This window comes from Leucopleurus acutus, assembly GCF_964270905.1.
Source record: "Leucopleurus acutus genome assembly, chromosome: 11".
NCBI classification, from domain to species: domain Eukaryota; kingdom Metazoa; phylum Chordata; class Mammalia; order Artiodactyla; family Delphinidae; genus Leucopleurus; species Leucopleurus acutus.
Genome location: NC_139152.1, coordinates 69562797 through 69588150, shown reverse-complemented (window position 1 = coordinate 69588150; position 25354 = coordinate 69562797). Strand labels below are relative to the sequence as shown.

Here is a 25354-nt window from a genome sequence, read left to right as displayed (position 1 = left end):
GAATTTTGATAATTCTGTTTTATAATCTCATGCATCGATGCTTTACATTGCATACCTCTTTATAGATCAACTCATGTCTCAAAGACTGAAAATCAGCTGTAAGAGAGTAGAGATATTCTACCAACCACCATGTTAAGGGAAATTTTTCTTTTTTAATTCAATTTCTTTTTTTAAAAAACATTTATTTATTTATTTATTTGTCTGCGCTGGATCTTAGTTGCGGCACGCGGGATCTTTAGTTGTGGCATTCGATCTCTTAGTTGCGGCATATGGGATCTAGTTCCCTGGCCAGGGATCGAACCCGGGCCCCCTGCACTGGGAGCGCAGAGTCTTAGCCACTGGACCACCAGGGAAGTCCTGGGAAATTCTTGTATATCATAATTATTTCAGAGATATATAGATACTGAGATAAATGATTTGAAAATAAAATCATTAATATTTACTTCTTCAGCAGAATAGGTACCATAACAATTCGAATAGTTTCCAAAATCTATTCAATACCATTAAACACATTTTTTAAATGAGAAAATATAATAAATGGCCTCCATTTTATAAAGGGAATTAGTACCATCGATTACATGACCCACTTGGCAGTATCTGGTTGGACAAAACTCCAGACAGGAAATTTGAATGTAGCAAGTCCATTTTAGAAGTCATTTAATGAATAATTTGCATATGTATTCTCATGTAGAAATGAGTACAGGTTTCACATTTGACTTTATCAATTAACAGAGTCTAATATTAACATTGTCAAGCTGTTCAGTACATTTTAAAGTCACTAATCATGTGTCTTAAATTGAAATTTAGCTGTAAAATAATATATATATTTTTCAAGTATGAAAACTTTACTACAAGGAAAATAGCACATATATTTTACAATAGCTATTAAATAGCTCAGTTTAGTCAGTCCTCCCTACCCCTTAACAGAATTTTGGAAAGCAAAAAATTACTTGTTTCCTGAAGTGAACTTTTTATATGACATATATATATATATGGGAAAAAATGACATTTGTCTGTGGTAGAAGTTCTTTTTCCTTTTTTTTTTTCTCTTTCAGTCTAAGCAGCCATTTCTTCTTCCCTGTTTTTAGTTAGGAAGAGTCAGTTTTAATACCATAACATCTCACTCATTTTGATTTATCAGATTTGAAATGCATGATTTAGATGAGTTTGAATAAAATTTAATAAATGACTTCATTAACGTCATATGAATAAGATTTCCAGGAGTTTGTGAAACCTATTTGAGAAAATAATTAATTTTAAGGAAGCAATTATTTTTACAAAAAAATAAAGCTGGTTTACCATTTCAATAAAAAGAAACTACAACTATTCATTGGTATCCTTACTTTTTTCATAATTATTTTTTATCAGAAACTCTTTGTAGCAGTCAAATTCAAGTTTCAAATACCAGAAAGCTTAAAGTAATGAAATTGCATTTTCTTTAAAGTCCTTTGTAGTTATACTATATGGAAGTTTAAATATCATCTTTCATGAGATAATCAGAATTAGTGTATTCTCTCCTGTGACTGTTGAAAATATAATCTATTTTATTTGTTCTTGTTTCTGTAGGTGCCTATCTTTTGCCATACTTAATACTGCTTCTGGTAATAGGTATTCCCCTTTTTTTCCTGGAACTTTCTGTGGGTCAAAGAATTCGGCGAGGAAGCATTGGTGTGTGGAATTACATAAGCCCTAAACTGGGAGGGATTGGATTTGCAAGTTGTGTAGTAAGTTTCCTGGTATGGTATATGCCTTATAATTTTTACAGGGTTTGTAATTATATAGTTTGAATTTAAATGAAACCTTTGAGTGTGTATTTCTACTCAACTCTTTAATCATGTTTTAAAAAAACACTACTGGAGCTTGCACCAATACACAAAACAAGCTGTAAATTTAAATGTAGTTCAATCTTGTTAACGCATGTTCTTAAGGTCTATGAGAGTCATCGTTTTAGAAAAGATAATGCTTTTCAAATAAAAATAAAATAAGGAGGTTTTTTTAAAAGTATTAAATGGGTTTTATGCATTTCATCTCATTGTTTCAAAGGAAGGGGCATGAGAGGTTTAATATAATCACATTATTTTATTTTGCAGGTATGCTTTTTTGTGGCTCTCTACTACAATGTCATCATTGGCTGGAGTTTGTTTTATTTTTCTCAGTCTTTTCAGCAACCTCTACCTTGGGATCAGTGTCCTTTGGTGAAAAATGCTTCACACACTTGTAAGACATGTACCATGTAGTGTTTTTGTATCTAAAGATCATACAGTTGGTAAAGGCAGGAGCTTTCAAGATTCTTTTTTTTAAATAATGTGGAAAAATCTTTCAAAATTGTTACTATAACAAACTTTCCTTGACATACTCAGAAAGATAGATGTCTGGCATCATTTAATTTATCTAGCTCTTTCCAAGTAATTTTATTGTGCCCCATGATGTTAGGGTAAACATTTATAAGCATTCAATTGTAAATTTTGACAATATTTTATTCTGTATATCTTTATTGATGCCTTACAGTTTCATTAAAATAAAAAAGAGGACAAAAAGAGTTTAGATTGAAGGAATTGTTTTTATGTCTTGGGTTGTTTTTCTATGGTTTTCTTATCATTTGTTTTTATATCCTAGAATATAAAGAACAATTCCCTAGCGCTGTCCAGTAAATATAGAATGCAACTCACATATGTAGTCTAAGATGTTCTAGTAGCCATATTTACAGAAAGTAAAAAGGGACAGGTGAAATATTTTATGTAATCCAATATATCCAAAATATTAACATTCCAACATATAATTAATATAAAAATTAGTTATGTAATAATTTACACTGTTTTTCTCATACTAAGTCTCTAAAAGCCCCTTTGTACTTTATATTTACAGTACTAGTCACTCTAAACCAGCTCCATTTCAAAAGTCACACATGGCTAGAAGCTAGCATTTTTGACAGCTCTGCCCCCAGGAAGTCAATCAGATAATTCTGGGGGCAGAAGGGGCTATAAACCTGATACATTTTAATCACCTTGATAAAAATCTCACATATTCCTATTTTAGAAATGTGTAATAACAAATGTCAAAGAGGATTCATGTCTGTTGACTTTTTCACATTTTTGCACAGTTGAGGTTTCATTGTGGATTTAAATGCTTCTGTAGAATAGTAGTACTTTTCTAGGAAAAGTTAAGAATTGATTTACAGGCTTATTGGGGGGGGAAATGGCCTCATTATTCTTTATAGTCTGAAATGACTCTGTTACCTTTCTTTCTACAGTCGTAGAGCCAGAATGCGAAAAAAGTTCTGCCACTACCTATTATTGGTACAGAGAAGCACTGAATATTTCCAGTTCCATTTCTGAAAGTGGGGGCTTAAACTGGAAGATGACCGTCTGCTTGCTGGCTGCCTGGGTTGTGGTGTGCTTGGCTATGATCAAAGGCATTCAGTCTTCTGGAAAAGTTAGTATGTTAGAGCCCCTCCTGCTTCTGCTAATCACCTCATCACCATTCCTGGGAACTATCTCCCCCACCCACTATAAACCTGTGTGGGCAAACTGCAAGTAGCACTTTACTCTCTCGGCAGTTAATTAAAGATTGGTAAAAAGTGGTGCTTTAAAAAATGTATTTAAATCAAGGAAAGGACATAAATAAAGATATAAGTGTTTTATAATGAAATCTAAAGTCGTTTATAATCTTTCCCTATTTTATCAAGATCTGTTTTGAGCTTTTTTGTCAATACTTAAAAGTCCTTTCTCGTTGCTGGTATTCAGCTGACCTTAATGTTTTTAGTTCTCTGATTAGTTCCAATAATGGAAATTGGGAAAAGCGGTAGAATAAAGAATTTGTTTATTTGTGTTATATCATTCATTTTTCTCTACTACAGGTGCTCTAGGGAAAAGTTGCATAAAAGATTTTAAAATAGTCTAGTGTGGAGTGTTTCTTAAAGATATGAACATTAGGTAGTTATGATATATCTCAACAAGGAACTCAGAGTAATATAAAAGACTAAAGGGCATGCCTGCCAGGAAAAATGGAAGATTTTATAAGGCTGTGCTTGAGAAAGACAGTAAGTGAATTCTAGATACCCCAGGATATGGGGTATCCTTTTTTAAAAGGATGCATTAGGAAAGTAATTGTTATTCACTATTTTGCTACCATATTACATTTTTTCCCCATTATTATTGCCATTGTTTTAAAGCTCTCTACTTCTTTTGTTTGGACCATAGCAAGAATTAATTTTGGTTCATCTTCTCTCTGCCCTTTAACAACCCATCTCTACTGTTTTTTCTTTCCAAAGCATAGATCTGATCATATATCTTTCCAGGCTAACATATTGCCACTTACCATCATATACTAGTAAGAGTGGGAATAGTAGTAGTAGTAGCAGCAGCAGTAGTAGTGGTAATAAATGATGATGATGGAGATGATTCTGATAATGATGAGAACAAGAACAATAACAGAAGGCAAAATTTATTACCTGTTTACTTTGTTCTAGGCACTGTGATAAATGCTATATAGACTTTATCTCAATTAAATCTTAAAAAAAAAAGAAAACAAAAACCAACTCTAAGAAGTAATTGCTACTCTCAGACCTGCTTTACAGATAAAAGAACAAGTTTGAGAAAACAGGTAACTTGCCCAAAGAATCACAGTTAGTAAATGCTAGTACCTGGATCAAACCCAGCGCTGTCTAAATCTAAAGCCCATGTTATTTAACTGCAACACTATAACGTCTCTCACTGTGGTATATTTTTTCCCACAAAAAGTGAACTCTTTTAGGCGAAGTCTGTCTAATTCATCTTTGCTTCCTGTTACTTCATATTTAATTAGAAATGTTTTGACAATTTTTTTAAACTTGTTAATCACAGCTGATTTTACATTTACCTTCCTGATGGAACTTCTATACCATTTTTCCTTTGTAGAAATGAATGTGGTAGATGACACCATATTCTGTGAATGTTAATGTATTCTGTGATTAAGTTCAATTAATTGGTTCCATTTGGTGTGTCTTCTACTATGTCAGAGCCCCATTACAGTCAAGTTATAAATAAAGGACTAGATTCCTAAGCCAAATCTAACCACATTTATGTGCTTCCTAAGGTGATGTCATTTGATAGAACGAGAACCAACTATGGTCAGCCAAAGAAGTCCAAAAATCCCTCTGCTCAAGTCTTACCACCACATTTTATTTCTTCTTTAAGTATGTGTCTTATCATTTAAAGAACTATTCATCCTTTTCTTATCACAACATTGGGGATGTTTTTCTTATGTCGTGTAATATAACTTTATCTGGAAAAATTTAATACAATTTATAGACTACATGTAGTTTATTATTTCAACAAGAAGGCTTCAGGGAGAGGGTAGCTTTTCAGCAGACTTTGAAGAAAAAATTTAGTAGGCACAGATGGGGATAAAGCTGTAAGTAATATGAACAAAGTTATGAAAGTCTAAATTGTGACAATTCCTCATTCTGAGACAATGAGCTAAATATAATAAGAAATTTATTAGGAATAAATGTAAAGCTGTGTTTGCCTGCCAAACAAAAAAGCTTCCAAATAAACAATCACACAAATGCAGTATAGAGATATATGGTTTAAGGGTAATGAAGTTTAAGGGTAGTATGTGAAAAAAAAACTTAGAGAATTTAGCAGCTGAAAGAAAAGTCAACTTGTGATATCCTTAGCCAAAACACACACACACACACACACACACACACACACACACACACACACACACACAAACAATGCTAATTTGAAACTGCATGAATTAAGACAGGAGTATGACACTGTCATTCTCCTTTAGGTCAGGTAGGCACATGCCAGTTGAACCACACCTGTAATACTGGATTTTACTGAAATCTTTACTACTTTGTTATGGAAAAGAGCCATCTCAGCTTTGTGATCACAGTCTTCCAATAGTTGAATAAAAAGAGGAATAAGCCTTATTCTGTGTGGTCACAGAGAACAGGACCATGATCAAATATTTGGAATTATGCAGAGTGGCGGGATGGTGGTAAATCTTCAAGGAAAGGAAGACCTTTCAGGAATCAAGCCTAGTAACAATGAAATCAGTTGCACAGTGGTAGAGAGCTCAGCACTACTGGAGGTGGTCCAACAGAGGTGGTATGGTTGCATGTCCCTTTGTTGGAGCCTCTATGCAAGGGATGCCTGCCCCCAGGGGAAAGATAGAAATGAGAAGCTCTAGGCTTTCTTCTAACTCTTAATATTTTCTACTAGTACTACTTTGCCATTAGTACTACTACTGTGCTACGTAAGTACTCTGCATACATTAGCTTGTTTAATCTTTCTAGCAGCAAGATGATTTGCATGTTCTTATCCCCATTTTACTGCAAAGTTAAGCTTAGGGAAAATAAATAATTGGCCAGAATTAAACAACTGATAAGTGGCAGAGTTAGAACTAGGCTATGAAATCCTCAAAGAGAATGACTCTTTCTGAAGGTATGTTTAAAATAAACATTTTAATATGTAAGAGAGAAAAACAACTAAATGATTTCATATATTTTCTTTTTTTAATAGTTGAGTAAAATGAAAATATTTTCATGCAACATTTTGATTGATAAACTTATGTCTCTTACTGAATGTACTTACTGTGAAAGGCATGTCAGTTTTTAAGGCCCAGGGTCTTAAAATCAGCCAGAGAAACATATTTCATTGTTTCACTTCCAAGTTCTTAAGAATAATACTTAAGGGTCATTCATCTACTCACTGAACACATATTTATTGAGCACCTACTATGTGCCAGGCACTGATCTAGCTCAGGAGGTACAGTGGTGAACAAGGCAGACAAAATACCTGTCTTCATGGAATGTCCATTCTAGTGGCAGAGGCAGACAATAAACAAATCATAAAATAATATCAGGTAGCAATGCAAAATATAAAATAAGGAGAAAGTGTTTGGGGTAGCATTTTACATATAGTCAGGTAGAATTTAAACTATTTTCAATAATATTATTCAACTGACAATTTTATTATTATGAGACCCATATGATTAAATAAAATGAATTTGTGTTTAAAAGCACAACGTGGATACCTCTGTAAAATGCTGACCTAAGACACATCTTTAAATCTCAGAATTTAATGATTAAATACTTGTCCTTTACCTGCTCACAGAAGAAAAAAATTCAGGTGTGAACACTACCTATTACTACTTAAGTTTTTAAGTGTTTAAAATCTTGACTGTTACTTTTCTCCATGTTGCATCCAACATGAAATTTTCCTGTTCCTTTTTGGACGAAGCTATCCTTATCTTATCAGAGTCTTATCACTGAAGCCAGATGAGTATTAAGAACTCAAATATGTGTTGAATTAATAAATGAAATTTGAAATGTCTCATCATATAATTAGTACCTAATTTTTAAAATACTGTAAAATAAAGATGAGGGTTTTTGTTTGTTTCTTTTTTTTTTAATAGAATGTGTACAGAAAGGAAAACTTCCTATGAATTCTCTCTTAATGTACAATATTTTTGAGTATCTAAGAATGTGCAAAGGTTAATAGGCCACCATCTTTATCCTCATGGAACCCGTAATTTAATGGGTGAGACAAATAATGACAGCAGAATAAATGCAGTAAGATGTACAAATAAAAAGTGTATGAGAGTATAGAGCATAGAGGCAGCCACTGAAATTAACCTGGAATTGGGGGACGGCTTCACAAAGCAGGTAGCTTTTGGGCTAGAGTTTGACAGTTGAAGAAGAGTTCACCAGAAACTTCAGAGAGAGGACATTGGAGGCATGGAAAACAGCATGTGCAAAGCCCAAAGTTTGCTGAGTAACCCCGTGTGACTTTTACATACAATTTGTGCAGCTTGTGGGAAATGAGGCTGGAAATGTAAGTTGACTGCAGGTATTAAAGTATCTATGGACACTGGTAAAATGACTGGCTGTTACTTAACAAACGCTGTGAAATATTTGAAGATTTTTAGCAGTTCATTACACCATCAGATCCTCAGAAAGATCTTTCTGGTAGCAGTGTGGGTGATGCATTTCAGGGATGAAGAGGAGAGCTGGCAGGGAAAATCAAGAGGCAAAATGAGGAGGAAGCTAATAGTGAAAAGTGACACATCCCTGAGGATGAAAACGAAGGGACAGATGAAATCTGGAGTCAATTGGACTTGCTGGTCAGTTGTTATGGGATGTGGGGAAGAGAACCATATGCAGGTGTGTTAGAGTTGTTTAGCCTGGGCAAATACACATACAGGAAGAATCCTTTCTTCCTTTAGCTTCTAATTTGAAATTATATTAAAAATATACTGAGGGTACACTGTATTTATTGGAAAAAATCATAATCAAACTATCCAGATTATTTTAGTGTGCAGCCTTCATTTTCATTTTTAAAATAAATGCATTAATGGAAGTCCTTTAAGTCATTTATAAGGCAGCAAATTTGAGTTCTGTTAAAAAAAAAAAAACAACAAAAAAAGCAATTGTGCAAAGGTGAATCCATGCTTCTGGTTAGCCCCAAGATTTGTGAAGAAGAATCATAAAAGGAATAGCTGTAATCAAGTGAGATCAAGGCTACTTGAATAGAAATATAGTAGCCCCACAAATTTAAAGAATGCTAAAAGGAGGCAGAAAGAATGAAAAAAATGTACTCCATCTAAAAGCATTCTGATAAGAAGAAATCAAGAAATGTGGATGAATGGATGCAATTTAAAAATTATACCATTTTTATAAATAAAAATTTTAAAAATTATACCATTTTGAAATGATCAAAAAATTATATCTTTACAACTAATTAAAATATAATTATTTTTAGAAAAAATATGGGTTTCTAATTATGCTGAGATTTTATTTGTAATATTAATTTTTTTCTTAGAATGCTTAATATAATTATAAGGTATACAGAACAGTAGAAGAGGGGCAAATTATTGTGTTGACTTACCTATTGTTTGTCTACAGTTACTATAGGATTCCATATCTCTAACCTGCCTGAGCCATCCTCTGCTATGGCAGTTTTTTTCTCCATTCTTCCTACCCTTCCTCCATTCCTTCCTCCTCAGATAAGTATTATATACGTACTATGTGTTAGGAACTCTGTTAGGTATTTGAGATTTGGTAGTGAACAGGAGAGAAGAGGTCCTTGCCCTCACAGAGCTTATATTCCAGTAGGGGAGATTGAAAATTAACAAATAAACAAGATAATTTCAACAGTGTTAAATGCTGTCAAGACAAAACAAAATAATATTGAAGGTTCATGGGGCATAGAGGAGGGCAGATGGAGGTATACTGGATGAGAGAAAGGCATCACCTTATTCTGGGTGTTCTAGGTAGTCTTGAGAAAATGAAGATAAGACGTAAAATAACAAAGAGGAGCGAGTCTCTCGGACAGATGAGGGAAATGAGTACCTCAGACTGAGGGCACAGCCTGCTCTGGCCCTGAAGCTAAAGAGCTTGGTTTCCCTCGGGGCTAAAGCTCAGCTGGGGGAAGAGTGGTGGGGCAGGCAGGTAGGCAGCCTAGTCTAAGGCTTTGCAGGACAGAGGGAGAAATTCGCCTTTTACTCCAACTGCATTAGAGATCCCTGGAGTGGGTTAAGCAGGGAATGAGATAACCTGAGTGGTAGCTTGGAAACTAGAATATTACAAATAGTGCAGAACTACTTCTGGATGTTTGACTTTAGCAAATGGATGGGTGGTGGGAGATGGAGTTGGGTGGGGACAGCTTTGGGGGAAAATCGGGAAAGTTTTGGATACCACATGGAGATGTCAAGGAGGCAGTACATGTCTGGTTAGGACAACTGCTTTTCTATGATAAACATTTGCTTAACTTTAATGATGAAACTTCTGAAGTAGAACATAAAATCTCTACACTATTATTCAAGTTCTGTAGGAACTTTAACAGGACCACTCTCTACTCCAGAAGCTTTATAGAATTATAATGGAACTTTGCTTAATTAAAAACAAACAAAAAAAGGACTTTTTTTTTTTTGCTACCTCAAACAATAAAGTAGAAATTTGTTAATGAGTTAGTGTCCATTCATTTCTCTTAAATATTGCTTGTTTTGTGAACTGTAAGGAATCAACACTATTCAAATTACACCATACCTATGGGCTATTTAAAAGGGGTTTAAATAAGAAAAATTTTCTTATTTTTTGTTATATCTCAAATAGAATCTTAACTAGTCACATTGAATCAAGGCTATTAAGCCACTCTGATATGATGGCTATGCAAGGTATTAAAAGTATTATTTATCATATTATAAAAAGTGCCACTTCCACGGTATAGAACAGAACACATAATCTTAACTATGAAAAAGAAAATAGTCGTTAGGATGTCTCACTTTTTTTAAATCTTTCTTACTTTGCAGATCATGTATTTTAGTTCTCTGTTCCCGTATGTGGTACTTATATGCTTCCTAATCAGAGCACTCCTTTTAAATGGTTCAATTGATGGCATCCGTCACATGTTTACCCCTGAGGTATGTACTGTATTTCTAGTTAAGGCTTATGATCACAAAAGCCTTATGTTTATTGTTAAAATGTTCCCACAGTTAGATTTAAGGGATAATTGTTCTAACCTATGTGCACTAGACTATTAAATTATAGCTGTTATGTTAACCAGCCTAGTAAAACCGGAGCTTTTGGACATCTATAATTATATCCATCTCTCTCCAATTTTAAAGGCCCCATTAGTGAGTTTCACTATTTAAACTTCAAAAATTCCTATTTTATAATAAATTAACTTCCCATTTTTACACTGGTATATTTTAGAACTTTTCAGTCTTTACTCTTCCTCCTCTATTTCAGTGGTTCTTAACCTTTTGACATGGACCCCTTTGAAAAAAACCTGATAATGGAATCTTCTTACCAGAGCAAATAATGAACATATTAATTTGCTTAGTGTCTCAGGAGGTTGACAGATCACCTAAAATCCATGGACCCAGGTTAAGAACCCTATTGCCCTCTAAATCCTGTCTCAGAGAAATTCAAGGTTTCCTACTTTGTTTCGTTTTGCAGTTTTGTATTTTCTAGAATAGTACTTAACATTAGTGCATTTGGGAAGTTCTGTAACTTTTATAAATGCGTATGCATTTTAGGAAAATTCTCATTAGGTTTCCTAAAAGGCTCGGAACTTAGACTCCGTTGTTTAACTTAGAGCTGACTTGATTAATCCTTGTGGACTTGTTATATTGATTTGACAGGAAAAATCAAGTTTGAGGTGTACATATATTTTGGTTATACACTGACATTACACTTCACATTAGTTTGCTAACTCTATCATAGGCAGACAACGAGTTATAAAAACACAATTTCAAAATTAGCTCAGAAATTGGAAGTTGTCTGAATGATGACTGTGCAGCCAAGCATGGTGCTGAGAGATGTGGGCAGAAGATTTTAGCCTCCTTGGAATTGTCACTCCTGGCAGCTGCCTTGATACTGTGTCACAGAGGCTGTGTTCTTTGTGTATCTGGTTCCAACGTGGTGTTCATTCTCGAGTAGCAAAAATGTTGACACTGTGATCTGGTTTTCTTGAATAGTTCTAAAGTTCTGTTTATCATTTAGAGTTGTTGGAACTCCTCAGTGAAAAATTACTTCAGATTTATGAATTTCAGCTGCATTATAATTTAAATCAGCCTCAGATGGGCCATACTTAGTGACCGAAGTATTTATATTTGCAATATCAAAAAAAAAAAGTTCTCTGAGTTAAAAACAACTAGCTTTGTTGTGAATTCCTGGAATATCACCTTTCTCTGTGTTGGCAATTGTTTGTGACATAATTCTAAATATTTAATTTAAATAGATACTTTAGACTCTAAATACTGTGATATGATGCTTTTACACGGTCCCCGTATTTAAAGCTGCAGCATTGTTAACATTTTAAACCAGAACTGGAGATAACTATTAAAATAGAGTTAATTATTTCTTCAGCTCACTTTTCATGGACTGTTGATAAGATTCTGTATTAGGCCACTGTAGGATGATAGTTAATATAATAACGATAAAAAGTTGTCAATAACTTTTTAATTTACATTATTTATGTAAGGGAGAAAGTACCTAAGCACACGAAATATTCCCAGTGAATGGAGATTTAATTCCTGAATTGGAAATAATCAGAATGTCTTTATTACATAGGTGTTGTCTGCCATCTAGTGGGCAAAGTAGAGATAGACAGTTGAATGAGTGTATTTTACTAGATGGGCATCAACCGTAGAATGGTAATGTAGCAGCGATAGTCAGTAAACAGTATGCATATTTTAGTTAATTGAAAATAAATTATAAATATAATCATGATTATGTTTCATGATAACATTGCATAAATTTCAGTAATAATCACTAAAATTAATTGAACAACATATCCTAATGTTTGAGAGCTTACGCATTTTGAAATCTACCTGTGTTCATGTCAGCTCTACCCCAGAAGTGCTGTGTAACCTGAGGCAGGTTACTTAACTCTTCTAAGATGCAGATAATATTAGCCACAATTTCATTGATTGTTGTGAATATTAAATGAGATCATCCATATAAAGTGCTTATCAGTCTGCCTGCCACTATAGTCCATATGTTAGCAATTATTGAGGACTTCGAGGGCAGCAGGCAATGTGATAAGTAGTACCTGTCTTGTTACTCTCATCTTTCAGTTGAGAAAGCTTGAACTCAGAGTGGACAGGCCACCTGCCCTAGGTTGCACTATTTTTAGATTATTAAATGGCAGAATCAGGATCTGAAAGTGTCTATGTAACTCATGTTCTTAACCACATTTGGCATTGTTCCCAATAAAGGCAATTTCACTGCAATGGTGAAAAGAGATAAAATACCAATTTAAACACTACTGCTACTGAAATCAGACTTAACTGTTTATTGAGGTCTGTGCCAGGTATGGCTAATATTAATAGTTCCATTTAAAAGGTCTGGTTATATACAGTGATAATTGTTTAAGAAGTGAAGCACAGTTACTTGAAATATATGTTCAGCACAGATTCCAAACTTTAGAACTTTGGATCTGAAAAGGCCTTAGTGATGATATGGTTGAATTTCTTCTGTTTTCAAAGAAAAGGCTTTCAGGAAACTACTCAATGAATGAATAATACCTATCTGAATATGCAAAGTACAAATAGTTCATCTCTACCCAGCTTATAATTATTATCTGCTTTGGCTGTTAGACTTCAGAAAACACAAAACTTAGGGTATTTGTTAAATAATTATTTAACTTTTATGGCTAATTGATTTATTTTGCTTTGGAAAGAAAACAAAGATATAAATAAGAATAACTGAAGATAGTTCATTTCTCTCCCAAATACTCCTTTGATGATTTGTCTTAAAGATATTTAAAAATTCCCATATACGTATTTTCTCCGTGTATTTAAGTAACATCTCCGTCTAAAGTTTCAATAGTCTGTAGCCTTTCTTATTCATATTCCTTGTGTTATTCCTAAGTGAAAAATTTGTTCTTTCTACTTAAGAACAGACTATCCCCCTGTTGTAAGTAATCTTTGGGTGCATAAGTGTCATTATGATATATTTAAACGATAGAACCAATTCCTTGTAGATTATTCTGAAATTTTTTTTGCAGCTGACTTATATTCTGTTTAATTTTAAACAGCTTGAAATAATGCTGGAGCCCAAGGTCTGGAGAGAAGCTGCAGCTCAGGTGTTCTTTGCCTTAGGTCTGGGATTTGGTGGCGTCATTGCCTTTTCAAGCTACAACAAGAGAGACAACAACTGCCACTTTGATGCCGTCCTGGTGTCCTTCATCAATTTTTTTACTTCTATCCTGGCAACATTGGTGGTGTTTGCAGTTCTGGGCTTCAAAGCAAATGTCATAAATGAGAAATGCATTGCAGAGTATGGTTGTTGATTTCCTTTAGCTTTTGATGGCATAATTATATTAAAAAATCTCCTTCCCAAACCCATGTGTTCACTAACGTTGTTTTCCTTTTCAGAAATTTGGAACTGGTCAGCAAACTTGTGAAAATGGGCAACATTAGTCAAGATATTATTCCCCATCATATCAACTTTTCAGCTGTTACTGCGGAAGATTATCACTTAGTTTATGACATCATTCAAAAAGTGAAAGAAGAAGAGTTTCCTTCTCTTCAACTCAATTCCTGTCAAATTGAAGATGAGCTAAATAAAGTTAGTAGGCTATGTTTATGCGATAAAATAATTCTTATTAACTTAAAATATGCATTACCCAGAAGACTTCTTTTAGGAAAATGATCTTTAAAATACCTGTGGAAGATCATGCTGTTTCAAAATTCACATTCTTTATTTCAGAGAACATATTTTCTTAAATCAAAAATGTTTGTTTTACTTTGAAAAGCAGTTTCACTGATTAAGCCACAATAATTTAAAATATGGGTATAAATTAGGTGATTTTCATCCCAGAAAATGAAATTAGTCTGGTACCTTTCCTGGTATAATATTTAATACAAAACTTGAATTGCAATTATCATTTACATATTGTATGGTTGTTTGGACACATGAATGATATTTGTTCATCTTCATAATTGTGTTCAATAAGTCATGATTAAGTCCTTTTTCTAGCCACTGTCATATATTTTAATAAACACGACATAGGTGAACATGAATAAATAGCCTTGCATTAATTGTCACCCTCTCTTTACATTGGCAAAAAGGAAAATATAATGGAGAAATTGGCTGGTAATCACTTGCTTTAAGATAGCTAACTGTACTTGAGACTAAACAAAGAATCACGTGCAGGAAATTATGGACGAAGCCATCATTAACATAAAAATCTCGAATTCTGGAAGGAAAGATTTAATTACTAACTTACTCTTAAAGTTCTTTTAAAATTTTGGTCTACCTGCTGTTTTTATGAGATAACACGATCACCTTGAATTTTGTTTCGAGGCACAGTTTCTTAGGAGACAACATGGTATCAGCGTGTTTATCTCCAGTAACTCCCATGCATTATTCAGAGTTCTCCGGCCCTTTGCAACTGATGTATATACAGCCAGCACTTCATATTGCTCTGTATTAACGTGGCTGTTTTGTGTATCTTACAGGCTGTTCAGGGGACTGGCTTAGCTTTTATTGCCTTTACAGAAGCAATGACACATTTCCCTGCATCTCCCTTCTGGTCAGTGATGTTCTTCCTCATGCTGGTAAATCTAGGGCTTGGCAGCATGTTTGGAACCATTGAAGGGATCATCACACCCATTGTGGACACATTCAAAGTGAGGAAAGAAATTCTCACTGGTTAGTTTTTATGTATTTGACTTTTCATTGAACTGATGTGGCGGGCTGTTTTACCCTTGGTAGGAGATCGGAGATGGAAATAGGAAAAGTGTTTATTATTAATGTCTACCTATTAATAATACTAGTATTTGTTATTTAGGGATTTATTTATATAATATGCAAATGACATGTTTAATACAGATTCTATTCATTATTAGTGATCATTTATTCTATTACTCTTTATTAGTAATAATGTCATTATCATGAATTACTGGCGCTAGAACAAAGTCACAGAATGTTCATGTATAATTTTGTATTCAACTCAGATAATTATAAAAATAGTAGTTCAGGTCATTGGATTTTCCAAAAGTGCATAGCTGAAATTGATAAACCTAAACTGAGTTCTCATATAAAAGAGCAATTGTAGCCTGATAGAAGTTAATACATCTAGGTAGGAAAGACAATAACACAATTTATCAATATTGATGGTTGTTAAAAGTCCAATCTACAAGTAGTTATTAAAGTACTGGTTGTGTGTGTTGCATGGTCCTCACATTTGAGGGATATCAAGGATATAAGAGAAATTACAACAGAGATACAGAGATATAGGAGAGCCTCTCCTCTAAAATGAATAGGACTGATAATTAAAATCAAGGTGGGTAGATAAGACTTGTACCATGTAATATACTGATAGCATGATAGGGACTTTACCTGTTCTACGAATTAAGACGCAGCAGAGGTCATCTAAATATATGAGGCAACTGTCAGTGAAAGGCATGGAAATTGAATTCGAAAGGGGAGGGGTCTTCTCAGGGGTCAGAGGATAGTGTTCATAAACATAGCCAAGTAGAGACAAAGGAAGCAGCGAGGAAGCCAGCCAGACCAGAGTGCAGCAACAGTGTTGGTAAGTGATGCAATAATTAATTGGAAAAAATACATAGATGATCTTAAATGCTGGGCAGTGGTACACAAGCTCCCCAAGGCTCTGTTTTTAGCTCTGAAGGATTTAGTAATAATTTATGTGTAAATAACTCTCAAATACATATATATCTTTATCACTCACCGTTCTGCTAAGTGTGTGTGTATAAAACAATTTCAGCAGTTTGTGAGATATTTACATCTAAATATCTTTGATTCAGCTGAACATAAATGAGAAATGTCTCTGTCTTTTCCTGAAAGGCAGTCTCTACTTCTGCAGTTTCTATTTATTTTAAGGCTATCAATACCCTGCCTGACATGCAGACTAAGTAACAGTCATCTTTGCTGCTTTCCTTGTCTTTGCCCCATATCCCAGCCCTCCTGTGGTAACAGAGTTTGCAAAATTAAAGGGAAAACAACAGTGTAGAGGGAGAAACACACATGTGAGTATTTGGTAACTCCCAGTGGAAGACCTTTAGGTCAGAGTAAAGAGGAATATACTCTCTACGCCTGTTACCTGTATTCTGGGATCATACTTCTACTTTGAGTCATGCTTTATATACTTAGATGAAATGTTCCCCCATCACCTTTGTCAGATGTTTTCATCTCCTCTGATAGGACAGTAGGACTTAGATAAGTGACTTACTCATTATCTGTTCCTCTCACATCGTCAGCAAAACTCTCAGTGTCTTTACCACCTGGAATACACTTTCTTCCTATCTACCTTATACTATAATGTAATTAGGAGAGAGTGAGAGGGACACAGGCTGTGGTTCAAATCCAAGCTCTGTTAGTTACTTGGATCCTGAGACTTGGAGTACAATTTGCTGTGACAAGCATTCAAATATTTCAATATGCATTAGACTCCAAGTGAATGCTACTTTTCCTTTTCTACATGGTATGTTTATATATAATATTCTCTTATGTACGATGTAACTCATACCACTAGCATAGCGCTTATAAGATGGAGGAAATGGCTTAATTTAACCCATACTTATTGAGATTTTTAGGGAACCCCCATCAGATGGAACCCCCAGGATGTCTTTTCTCCCCTTCTGAACTGCCCTTACCTGCTCCACTTCTTTCACTTTTACTCACCTCTGCTAAAAGCTGTTTGAGAAAGAGAACACAGTCATCTTTTATTTTTGAGGTCTTCTCTACCAACGTGCAAGAGAGAATAAAGAGTCTAACAAAAATATGGGAATATCATATGGATTCCAGAATTCTAACTTTCTACATTAAGGGTAGCTGGTTAGAAGTTTCTGCATCTTTCTTCAGTACTGCTGCAGAAACTCCTTTTAGATGGTTCTTCTTAGTTACCTGGAGAATCAGGTTGCCCAACCCTGTCACAGATGTATTACCAACTAATCTGTTTGGGCACTATCAGGACAGAGCTATGGATTGCTGCTAAGGCAAGGTCTCATCAGATTTTTTTCAGTTATGCTTTAACAATAACCATATTTCAATCAGACAGAAAAATACATGTTATCAGTCTTATTATAAGCTACACTAATCTCATTATTAATTTCAAAATTCAGTATTGCTTCCAAAACTATAAAACATTCTTAAAAGTAGAAATGACCCACAAACATTTGCTGCCTGGAAAGGTCACTTTGCTATTAATAATGAGAAGAAGGGTATGGAGAGTTATCCTTTTAATATATCCTCAGTTTTGCCTCATTTGTTATCTGTGTTTAGTAAACACGTTTCCACAGACTCGAGATGAGTTGAGTTACTGTCTTACAATGAATTCGTATTAAATCTGGGGCTAAATCCAGGTAACTAATTCCCAATATGTTATATTCCATGGTATCAGGAAAGGTATCCTATTTGTATCATTGACAACTTATAAAAGTGGAAACAAAATTATTGTTTGTGTATAATAACTTATAATGAAGTTTAAAAGACTTGACTCTGAGTAGGGCTTAATTTTCTTATTTATTCCTTTGGTCCAGTTATCTGTTGTCTTCTGGCATTTTGTATTGGCCTGATATTTGTGCAGCGCTCTGGGAATTACTTTGTTACAATGTTTGATGATTATTCTGCTACCCTGCCTCTGCTAATTGTAGTCATTTTGGAGAATATTGCTGTATCCTTTGTTTATGGCATAGATAAGTAAGTATATTCTCTCTTATGCATTCATTTTTCATCTCTCTCTTGGAAAGACCAATTGTTAATATATATCTCATTTAGAAGAGGAGGGAAGTGACTAGAGGGAAAAATTCCTCGCCACAAAAATCAAATCTTTTGCAGGCTCCTCTTCATTCGATAATTTTAATGAAGTGTATCCCCTTATTAGGTGATTAGATAGAATGGTGTAGATGGTAATGTAGTTTAGGATTCTGGAGCTTTGATTTAATTCTGGCTATCAGATAGGAACTTCCAAGGTTTAGAGCATGTTGGCAAAGTTCCAAGAACCTCGTTAAGTTGTTTTCAGCTATTGTTACAGATAAGAAAATGCGGGCTTCGTGAGACACCAAGTGACTTGCTCGTCACACACCTGAACAGAGGCAGACCTGGGATTCATAGCCATTTTTGCTTAACTCTAAAGACTATACTTCTAATTACGTTGCTAACCTGTTTTACAAGAGGAATTTTATTTTGTTATGCTATAAAATGCCTTATTTTATCATGTTACACAATGTTTTATGTCGCAGGCCAATTTTAGGAAGTGGCATATATATATGATGCTCCAGGATATATATGCCATTTGCTGTACATAAACTTCTTATTTATGTGGAGTCATGACTTCATGAGATGCTTAAACCTTTGAATTATATACCTGATCGGTTTGAAAAGTATATATACTTGGCGTGAAATGAAGCATTAGAGTAGTCTCAGAATAAAAAAAGTTTCTGGAGGCCTTGTCCAATATTTTTTAAAGTTGTGGTCTTTAGTTAACATATATGGATTAACTAAAGGTAATAAGACCATCAAGCTTATTAGAGGTCTCTGTGAAGTAGGAATAAGTTAATTGAGGACCAGAGTCCTCTTAAACAACATAAAGAACTTTATTGGTATTGAGTGAGCTTTGCGACAAAACTTAAAGAATGTTTTTATTACTGGCAAAAGCTCCAGGCAAGGAAAGATAGGGGAACTTACATTTAATGATCATGTACTATATAGCAATAGTAGTAATAGCTGTATGACACGCATTTAATGTTAGTCATTATAACAATCTGTGGTAACTAATATTACCCATATCCTAGATGGAAAATTGGCCCTACTTGTACAGGAGGACACAGTATGTTAGTTGCAGAGCCAGGACTTTAATTTCAAAACCAGATATTTCTACACTCTACCAAGCTACCCCCAACTCCTAACCTGCACTGTGTTGGAATTTGACATTGTTATTGGACTGATGTATGGATCAATAAGATCATAATTTAGATTTCCATTTAGACAGTTCAACATTTACAATAGGCAGAGTAGTAAATATTTCTTTTTAGTAGTTCCTAAATAATAATCATTATAACAACAGGAAGAATAATACTACTACTAATAATACTTGCATCTATAAATTTCTGCTGTATGTGAGTCAGTGTGCTCTGCATATGTTGTCTATGAGTCTAACAATAATCCTCCAAGACAGGTATTATCTTTTTCGAAAATGCCAAAAATTAAGCTCAGAAGGACTAAGATATACATTAAAAGATGATGGAGCTATGATTCGCAACCAGGTCTGTTGGTTTCTAAAGCTCATATCTTGTCCTACGAGCAGAATTAGAATTCTCCTGTCTAAAATGCTCTCATTTATTTACTTTCCCCTCCTTTAAATGTCGTAGCAACCTTATATTCTTCCTGTTCACCTTCAACAGTGTCATGAGCTCAGCTCTTCTCTGTCGTCTGCCACATTTACCTACATTTCCAGACACAGAGTTGAGAGAAAGAAGGCTTTCAAAACCCAAACCTTTGAGACAGTAAATTCAAATGCAGAAAAAGAAATATTGGAGCATAGCAAGTTAGGGATTAGGAAGAAATATGAACGAGAGGAAACGAGAAGGAAGATCCTGTAAAGCTGAAAGTGACGGCTGCATAGATTGTATTTTCCTGATCTCCTTTTAAAAATGAAAGAGAAAAAGAATGACTAGAAAGCAGAACTAAATACCCATAAACACAGGCAAGAAGATATTCCTGTGAACCCTCAAATACGAAAGGTTGGGGCAAACCACTGGCAGCCACAGGACCTGTGTGATATCACTTCCGTGTGGGAGATGGTAGAGGATATGCAGCTGGGCTTCTGACAGCTTTCCAGTCACCCCCAGGTCCTCCCTGCAATGTGTGGCAGGCTGATCAGAAGACAGTGAGCTAAACTGGGAGAAATTCTATAGGATCTTTGCCCACATTTTGCGGAGTGCAGAGGGACCAAAATACAGTAAGATCATCAGTGCTGGAGAAATGTGGTCTCTAACAACTCTTGAAATGAATAACTCAAAGTTCTCTTCCAAGATAAAGCTCTTCACCGAAGAAAAAGTGGTGGGAGCAGAACCTGAGTTGAGTAGGAGAGAGGTAGTAGGGTCCATAGAAAAGAAAGTCCAGGTCAGTATGAGGAGGAGAGCAGAGGTAAACAGAACTGAGAAATTCTGAGGCCACCTTTTTTGATTACTTTGCAAAAACAGAGAGGAAAGGCCCATCCCTCCCTCCTAAAACACACAGGAAAATTCATCTCACTTAACTGTGGCCAAATCTTAAGAAAAGTTTCTTTTTTTTAAAAAAAAAGAGTAAAATCTTTTTTTAAAAAAAAGAGTAAAATCTCTGCAGACAACAAAAGCACACATGCAAAATAGATGGAAAACTAACAATACTTCAAAATGAGGTGAAATAAATGTTTAAAAATGATAGACGCCACCAAAGAAGAGCAGAAATCAGTTATTTTAAAATTGAGAATTATAATAATTAGAGAAAAGGAAGATTTGAAAACAGAGGTGATAGAACTCAGGAAATAATTGTAAATAAAAGAAAAACACTTAAGAAATGAAGATCAAATTAAAAAGAAAACAAAAATGATAAGCACAGTGCCTAATTTCAGAAGAATTAGAAGCTAGAAAGGAGGGATGCTTTTGAAAATCAAGGAGAAATACCAAAGGATTTAAGAGAAATAAATAAACACAGTAGTTAAGCAAAGATGGTTCAGCATATGTACAATGAAGGCCTCTAAAAACAGTAGCCAGAACAAATGCTAAAAACTATAACTGAAGAAACTTGCCTGAAATAATTAATTTGAATGTTGAAAGGGCAAACAATATACTTGGAGAAATAGACATAAAGGCCAACACGAGGACATAGCCTAGCTAACATAGCCTTGTTACTACAAGACAAAGAAAAAGGGCATCCAGGCAAAAATAATACAAAACAAAACACAGCAAAGAAGATTATTTATAAGAGAAAAATCTAATACTTAACAAAATTTTTGTAACAATATTATGTAGTTAGACATATGTATGATTCTCAAGGAAAAAACATAAGCCACAGGTTTTAAATTCAGCTGAACTGACATTCAGGTATAGTGACCACAGACAAACAATTAGAAACATGCAAGAAATTAGGAAATATAGTTACTACGATCTCTTTTTGAAGAATCTACGAGAGAACTAGGTTTAGACAACCAAGAAGTCTGCAGAAACATTAATACAAGGGCTGGTGGGTGGGCAGTAAATATTTATCTCGAGATAAACATTAAGGGATATAGACTAGTATGAAATGGCTACATGTTCCTGACTGTGTTAACACCATACAATTAAAAAGGGTGAATTTTACTTCAGGTAAAAAGTACCTCAGTAACCTGACTCTTAAAAAAAAGAACATGTTAAGTCTAATCATTACTAGGTCTAAGTGTTAATTCATGGGAAATAGGAGGATCAAATGCTCTTGTGAAGCAAAACTGGGGGAATGCAATCAGCCAAATACAGACTGTGGGACAAAGTGATTCAACAAAGAATCAGAGGAAACGATGAAGACATGTATGAGGAACTTAGAGATGAAAAATGGTCTGAGAAACACATACATCAACTGCAATGTATGGACCTTCTTTCAGTTGAAAAAACAGACTACCAAAAGAAATGAGAGGTCAGATAATATAAACACCAATTGTTTATATTGATATTACATATGGCTAATTAAAAAAAAAAGGAAACAAGGAAATTTTAATGTATTGCAAATATTGTGTTCATAGAGTGGAAATCATCAGTTGGAGGAGACTTTCCAGTAATTGACTTACAGGGACTTTCTCCAAAAGAAAATTACAGTAAACTGGTTCCATTTTACTTTATAAATGTTCTTAATTTATAAGTCTTCTTCCAATATGACTTTTAGACTCAGTGTAAAATGTCATAGGGTATCATGGTTAACGCCCATCAAACCATTGATATAATGCATATTTTAAAGGACATGTAATTTACCATATTTTAATATAGCTATATTAACTCGAGGAATAATTAAATTCCTTCGTTCTATTTAGGTTTATGGAAGACTTAAAGGATATGCTGGGCTTTGCTCCCAACAGATATTACTACTATATGTGGAAATATATTTCTCCTCTAATGCTATTATCACTGCTAATTGCTAGCATTGTGAATATGGGATTAAGTCCTCCTGGCTATAATGCATGGATTGAAGATAAGGTAAAATGCAAAATAAGGAAGGTAGATAAAAATATACATAAAATGTCATTTTAGAGGTTTTTGTTTTTTGCTTTTTTCACAGTATAGTTTGCGGTTAAATGGATGGTGTTGCTTTTATGTGAGGATCTTGAGATTTTTATGTTCTTTTGGCCCCAAATATGTATGATTTTTTTATATGTTGTGGACTTTATTAGTACATGAAAAGTACTGACTTGGTCCTCATTAAAGTAATTTTATTCATGTCACCATAGATGAACCAATTGGGCCTTTGACTTTAGAAAACTTATTGATCAAACCACCAGAAATATTTTTTCCTGTATAAATTTACTAACTTATATCTGAGATACTCTAACAATGAAACTGTTCATTAGCCATGTATACATAATTTAAGTAAATACTGAAGTAAAGTTTTGCTATAACTGTTTTATATTAGCCACGACTATTTCAATTTCTGTTGTCATGTTGCTGTAGCTACATAGTAATGCAATCTTAAAGTACATATTAGCAGTTAGAACATCAGAATGCTTATTTTTCAGATACCTCTGACCTTTATCCTACGGTCAGTAATTCTATATAATAACAACTAAATTCAAGACTATTCTAAACAAATAAGTCTGTTATCCCTTACCAAAACCCTTGGGGCCAGATGTAGTTCAAAATTTAATTTCAGATTTTAGAAAGATAATGTGGCACATGTAACAGGTAACTATCGCTTAGTAACATATGACCCCCAAACTTAATGACTGAAAGCAATGATGATTTATTATTTCTTAGGGTTCTGTGGATGAGCTGGATGATTCTTCTTTGGGTCTTGTGTGAGCTAACTCATACAGCTGATTAAACTTGGAAAGCTGGGCCCCATGTGAGCTTTCATTCTTGGTTTCTTCCAGGCATTATGGACTCAGGGTAGCATTCTAAGACACAAAGGCAGAAACAGCAAGGCCTTTAAGGCTTTGCCCTGGAAGTTGCTTACTGTCACTTCCACAGCAATTCATTAGTCAAAATCATAAGACTAGACCAGATTCTTTTCTTATAAACCTGAGACAAATATATATTTTTTCATGTCCCTGCAGAGAAAAAGATTATTAATAATTATTTTTTGGCTTTAACAGGCATCAGAGGAATTTCTGAGCTACCCAACGTGGGGAATGGTTGTCTGTATCTCTCTGATGGTCCTGGCAATATTGCCTGTCCCAATTGTCTTCATCATTCGTCGCTGCAACCTTATAGACGATAGTTCTGGTAATTTAGCATCTGTGACCTACAAGAGAGGACGGGTTCTGAAGGAGCCTATAAACTTAGAGGGAGATGATGCAAGCCTCATTCATGGAAAGATATCAAGCGAGATGTCCTCTCCAAATTTTGGTAAAAATATTTATAGAAAACAGAGTGGATCACCAACTCTGGATACTGCTCCCAATGGACGATATGGAATAGGGTACTTGATGGCAGATATGCCAGATATGCCAGATATGCCAGAATCTGACTTGTAGCTGGGGGGCAAAAATCAGTGGGATTTTATCTGGTTCATTTTTGTCAATGAACATTGGCTCTACTAAGAGAAGCGATAGACTTCGCTTATCAGAGGGCGATCTCAGGTGCTCCATGGCTGTGATCTTTAATTCTAGCAGTGTATGTAAATTCAACATGAGCATTCCTTTGGATTCTCTGGTTTACATTTGCACAGAAAGAGCCACAGACACAGTGTACAATAACTGAGGTCCATGTTGGTCAGAATTTTCAAAAATACCTTTGGTGTTTTTTTCAAGGATTCCTATCTCTAAAAACCACAGATGTTACCTCAGTTTCTAATAATTTCTGGATGTCATGGTATGGGCAACTCAAAAATGGTATACTTCAAAATTTATAAGTTTGCCTTCAGGGTAACCCCCAGGGTTACAATGACCAGTTCTGTAAGCTGGTGCCACTCAGCACACTTCCATGAACATATTGTGTAGATAGGCTGTACTTATTTTGGTAGCATTGATACCTTCTTAGGCAATTAGTTGAAGAAAACTGCAAAATATTTTCTTACGTAATAGCTGTATAGAGCAATAGTATCAAAGAATAAGAAGGCACTAATGCTGGGATGAAAGGTGAGGTTCTGAGGTGACTGGGGATCATGTGTGTGATGGCTGTATATTTTGTGTAAAATATATGTGTGAAAATGATCTAAGAATGAGTCACTCAGCACTCTCAAGAATTATGCAGATTTCGCATTTTTTTATGCGTGTGCCTAAAAACCTACTTGGTATTTATTGCGGTTTCAAGATTACTCATAGTATATTTGTAAAATATACTTGCAATGTATATAGATGTATATTAGTACTCTAAGTACTGATTTGAAAACTTGAAGCAAGATGGCATTTTATTTCATACCTTTCTGTTTTGCTTCTGTTTTCTGCAAATATAAATCCTTTTTTAAGTGACTGTTAAAATTGTATGGCATTACATTGTAAGCTACAAATAAACAAAGTTAAAAAATGATGTTTGTTTTTCTCACTGACTTTTCTTGTGCCACCTGAACGAGATTATCTTGCACTTCTGTCAGCACTTAGGCATTTCATAATAATTAATCGTCACATTCCAAGAGGGATTAATAATAGAGTTACCACCACTTTAGAGACAAAGGAAAAAGATAGTATTATGGTTAAATGGTGTTCTAATGTAGTCCCAGAATTCTTGG

At 34.5% G+C, this 25354-nt stretch overlaps 1 protein-coding gene across 1 annotated transcript in view; it reads left to right on the top strand.

Annotated features, from left to right (window-relative positions):
• The window catches only part of SLC6A15 (solute carrier family 6 member 15), a gene marked incomplete at both ends in the record, with an annotated part of 26878 nt that extends 2717 nt beyond the window's left edge, over window positions 1-24161 (top strand). The window contains 10 exons of the mRNA XM_082850902.1: window positions 1567-1724; window positions 2091-2217; window positions 3251-3432; window positions 10300-10410; window positions 13533-13774; window positions 13873-14065; window positions 14959-15151; window positions 18004-18163; window positions 22506-22668; window positions 23781-24161. Of these exons, the coding sequence (XP_082707028.1) occupies window positions 1567-1724; window positions 2091-2217; window positions 3251-3432; window positions 10300-10410; window positions 13533-13774; window positions 13873-14065; window positions 14959-15151; window positions 18004-18163; window positions 22506-22668; window positions 23781-24161 (1910 nt within the window). The remainder of the gene's footprint in view (window positions 1-1566; window positions 1725-2090; window positions 2218-3250; window positions 3433-10299; window positions 10411-13532; window positions 13775-13872; window positions 14066-14958; window positions 15152-18003; window positions 18164-22505; window positions 22669-23780) is intronic.
• Window positions 24162-25354: the final 1193 nt, after the last annotated feature.